Genomic DNA, 5,005 nt, shown 5'->3' with positions numbered 1-5,005 from the left:
GCAACAATTATGTCCTTTTTTTAGCAAAAAGTAGTAAATATGATACACTAAAAAATTCTTTTAAACAAGGATCAAATTTTTGTCAGTTTAACCAACAAACTTCAAATTGATAACATGATTCCTTATTGTGCAATCATAATTTCCCAATACCAAGTTTCCTGGATTTAGAAACTGTCGAGTTAACCTTTGAATCTAATGACTAATGAAAATTCAATTTTTGTTTAGATAAAAAAAAAATATAATCGCACATTTATATAAATTCTTTTTGTTAGGGTAATAAATTCAGTTGTGTCATTTAATTTTATTGATATAACACAACCATGACAACGATGTTAAATTCTCATCTTAATGTGTTATTTCAACTTTATTCCCTTGATGCTGCTAATTTTTTGATTCGATAATTATATAACAGAATACTGTAATTCTTTCACTTGCACATTAAAGGTTCGAGCAATTGTCATTTAAATCGTCAATGAAAACAGAGTTTCGAAATAATATCGATTCACTGACTTGAACATTTTTTTCGGATTTATTTATTCTTGTTGCCATTAATCCTTCGTAATTACATCTATTGTTGCGAGAATTTCTGACAGATCGAGCAAAATTTTCTTTTTCTTCTTTGATAACATGATTTTCAATAATGGTACTTGTATCGTAATATCTACTCCGCCTTTTCACAAATTTGATTTGACATTTAAGCTTTAAGCACCCGCGGACTTCCGTTTTACATGATTTTGTCGAATTAGGTCTTAATCTGTTTCTGTCAGAAGAAGCTCTACAGAGCGATTTTAAATGATGCAATCGAAATGTGAAAATGCCGTATAGTACAGGATTGATAGCGGAATGCATCATCAAAATGATCTCTGAAATGTCTAAGGCTTTTTTCAGCTGAATTGTATAGTCGCTATAGATCCGAATGAGCGATATTGTGAAGTAAGGTGTAAGTGTTGACAAAAATCCAATGATAACAGTAAGTGTCATGGTCACTACTCGTTGTTTAGGTCTAGACACAAGAGAACGTTGTATCGATAACCCCTCTGAATGCGGCGATGATATCCCATTTTTATGGGACCCAACTCTACTCCAAACAACTTGTGCTATTTTGTAATAACAATAGGACATAATAATTGCTGGAACAAAGAGTGTGTACAATGTTAAAAAACCAAAATAAATTTTGCGCTGCCATGGTGCACTATACCCTTTACTTAAACACATTCTCTTAACGGTCGTTGTATTTGTAACTTGTTGTTCTACGTGCACAAATATTGCCAGCTGAGGCAATGCAAAACAAAAGGCCATTAGCCATGCAATCGCAACTTTTCTCCAGATTTTGGGTCTCCTGGCCAGAGACTGCATTGGACGGACAATGACCTGATATCTATCTATGCTCATCCCTGTAAGGAGAAACGTAGAACTAGCTAGAGTAACAACCTGAAGGTAAACACTAATTTTACACATAAAAGGACCTAAAACCCATTCTCCAAACGCCACAAATAATATCTCTGTTGTCATGGTGATCGCAGCAATAGCTAAATCACCAATCGCAAGGTTAATAATGAATATGTTAACACGTTTTCTTCTCCTACTTTTCTTGTGAAGAATCAATGTGATTAACAGTATATTTCCAATCAACGTGAATATCATGACTGTAAAAACGGTTGACACCCTAGTAATTATTTCCGGTGTCCATACTGACCCTTCGTCATCTTTACCATTCCTGTCAGGAACATCCCAATCAGGTTTCGCAGTTCTATTTGAATAATCCATCAATAGGTGTTAATCCGTTACATGATGGCAACAACTGAATTACATGAATGACCTGAAAAATACAGATTATTTCTGGAAAAGAAATATTAACAATATCCTATTCAAATTTTTTTTTCTCAATTTCAATTATACTGCAAATCCAATTTTCTTATACCATATTAAATGACAAACTATTTCTGGTTGTGATAGTTTGAAATCAATTATATATCGACATTTTTTAAAACTATACAGAGTCTAAGAGTGTTTAAAGATGAATGATGTCAAAGGGATATTCACCCTTTAGTCTAGACAAACCTATAACACCATGTTTAAAAAAGAAGTTTACGAAAAGACTTTCACTTATCACAACAAACAAACCCATAGATTGAGCAACACGATCTCCCGAAAAACCGGGGGTGCAGAAATATTTTTAAACGTCGTAACCTTCCGTATGAGAAACTTGGTTCATGTTGATACATCAGGTGTTATACTTTATTAAATAATATAAAGGTCACTATAATGCTTAGGTTAGAAAAAAAACTTTTTAAAATACATGATTTACAATAAAAAGCTCATCAATAACATTTTGACAAACTCAAAATATAAACCTTTCATTTAATTGGGTAAAATTATTCAGTAGTGGCCATTTCCCTGGGCGAATGTGTCGTTGATTAGTTCAAGCCACTTTCGATTTGTTCTCAAGAAGTATAAAAACTTTATCAATGAGACGAAGATAACTTGCCCGTAGCGTTAGTCGGGTTTTAGAAGAACAAAATGTATTACTATTCATATTATCAATCAGGAATATAACAAACTCTTACATGGACAGAACAAATTTAGTTATTTTCAGATAATCACGTGATGTGTATATGATTTTGTAAATAATTATTCCAATAGCATCCGTTCTATTGAATTTAAGTCTTGTTTTTGGTATTTTAAATTCTATAGATTTCCGGACGAATAAATACATATCTAAATTTAATCTTAAGAAAGATAAAATACTTATACAATCTAAGAATTAGTAGAAAAATATAGCTATTTGAAAACAAAGATACATCCTAAGGTTAAAGAAAGTGAATATAGTTTCCGATCAGACATACATATTAAATATTCATTGTGAATTATTCTATCTGTATGATAAGAGAATTGAAAAGACAAGACAATAAAGATAAATGAAAACTGAATGACACCGAGAAAACTATATTGATAAAATAATATAAACACGTTCTGCATAAAGCAGAGATTAGACCGTTGGTTTTCCCGTTTGAATGGTTTTACACTAGTAATTTTGGGACCCTTTATAGATTATTGTTCGGTGTGAGCCAAGGCTCCGTGTTGAAGGCAGTACATTGACCTATAATGGTTTACTTTTTTTAAATTGTTATTTGGATGGAGAGTTGTCTCATTGGCACTCACACCACATCTTCCAACATCTATTGTCTATCAATTATATTGAATATTACTTGTAAGGTGTGAGATACCAATATGTTATCTATAATGAATATCTAGCTAAACAAACATTGATAACACATCTTTACTATAGTTTCACTCCTTACAATATATATATAATTATAACACATTACAAAAATAATGACTACAGGGTAAACATTATAAGACAGCCTGATAGTTACATACATTGTAAATATCTTCATGGAATTGTTAAAAATATAAAGGTTTTGAAACCAGAATACATTGATTGATTTTATATAAGTTCTTGGTGTTTAAAGTTTTCTCCTTTTGTCTTGGTTTTCAAATTCTAACCAATTTAGCATTTATATACATTACTTTTAGATTTTGTAAATTTTCGTGCATCCACTGTTTTTGGTTATTCAAATAATAAGATATGGTGATAAGTGACAATGAGACAGCTCTCCATCAAGTCATAATTTGTAACATTAAACCATTACAGGTCAAAGTACGGCTTTTAACACGGAGCCTTGGTTGACACCGAACAGCAAGATATAATCGGCCTACAACTTACTAGTTGAAAACCATTCTAACAGAAAAACCAGTGGTCTAATTTAAATTAAAATCAAGAAACATTAATGAACTAACGACAACCACTGAACATTATGCTCCTAACTTCTGAAATGTTTAAACGTTTTAACAGACGCCAACCTTCGCTAAAACAGAAAAAAGGTATAACATCACAAAATAGAAGACCCAACAAACACTGAACAAATAAATTTGATCTATGAAAGAAAAAAAGAAAATAAAAAACCAAGGGGGTTAGCTGTCAAATCACATGCCCATAATATCTTGAATTTTTAAACCCTTTTTTATGTCTACGTTTGAATTTTGGGTGGTTCAGTATAACAGATTTGAGGTATGATAAACTCTTAACAACTCTTGTTAATCGATCTCCAATAAACAAGGGCTTTGGTTGCCGATGGGTTTGAGAACATCAATGATTCAAGAAAAAAATATAAAGCGGATAGTGCCAAAAGTGGCCATTAGCAACATTACAAAATTAATAAATCAATCAATTAATAAATAAACCAAATAAACAGGCTAGATGTTATTTGTCTTTCCTACCATCATTTTTACAGTCGTTTTGTTGGGGTTTAAACCAATTGATGTAACTATGCTTTGTGTATCTAATTTAACTTTAGCTTTGCCAGATTACAGAATAACTACATTGACCAGTCTATTTCGAGTAGAAAACTAAAACTTTTTAACACATCCTTGTGTGACTCCCCTCAACGTATTTTATTTATAACATTTTAACTTTATCAAAGAAACTATTAATAACACATAAAGAATTGAAAAATATTGTGTCCACTTCGGAATCTTATGGTCTTTTGTAACAAGCTATATGTGTATTTATAGAGAAATAACAATGTGATACTTTATCAAATTATACTCATCTAAATCAAATACAAATCAAAAGAAAATCGAAATCTGTTACAATTGGACTATTCAGACTAGTATCAAGTTGGAATTAAGCATCAAATATGGAACTCTATATTCTGGACGGTACACCAATGACGGAAATCAAAAGATTTACACTTGATTATATGGTCATTCAAAGTGTTTGATGCAGCTATATAGGAAGAATCTGCGTTCATCTTTTATTGATTAAATGACATGATCCATTTTAATATAAAACATTTGAATATGTCTATGATAACAAAAGATGTATAATAGATTATTTTAATATCACCTGATAAGCTATTGAATTGAGCTTCAATAACTTATACTCATCACGCTTGGAATACCTAGAATCTGTAAGATATGTCTAATTGTTGCAGATCTTACT

General features: G+C 31.2%; 1 protein-coding gene across 1 annotated transcript; it reads right to left on the bottom strand.

Annotated features, from left to right (window-relative positions):
- Nucleotides 1-330: 330 nt before the first annotated feature.
- On the bottom strand, nt 331-1,689 carry LOC143062542 (neuropeptide S receptor-like; the record flags this gene model as incomplete). Its single annotated transcript, XM_076234206.1, has 1 exon — nt 331-1,689. A coding segment is annotated over one exon (1,251 nt), but the record flags the coding sequence as incomplete, so codon positions are not given.
- Nucleotides 1,690-5,005: the final 3,316 nt, after the last annotated feature.

Source organism: Mytilus galloprovincialis, chromosome 2, assembly GCF_965363235.1.
Source record: "Mytilus galloprovincialis chromosome 2, xbMytGall1.hap1.1, whole genome shotgun sequence".
NCBI classification, from domain to species: domain Eukaryota; kingdom Metazoa; phylum Mollusca; class Bivalvia; order Mytilida; family Mytilidae; genus Mytilus; species Mytilus galloprovincialis.
The sequence above is the reverse complement of the archived record's forward strand: the minus strand, read 5'-3'. Positions and strand labels throughout refer to the sequence as shown.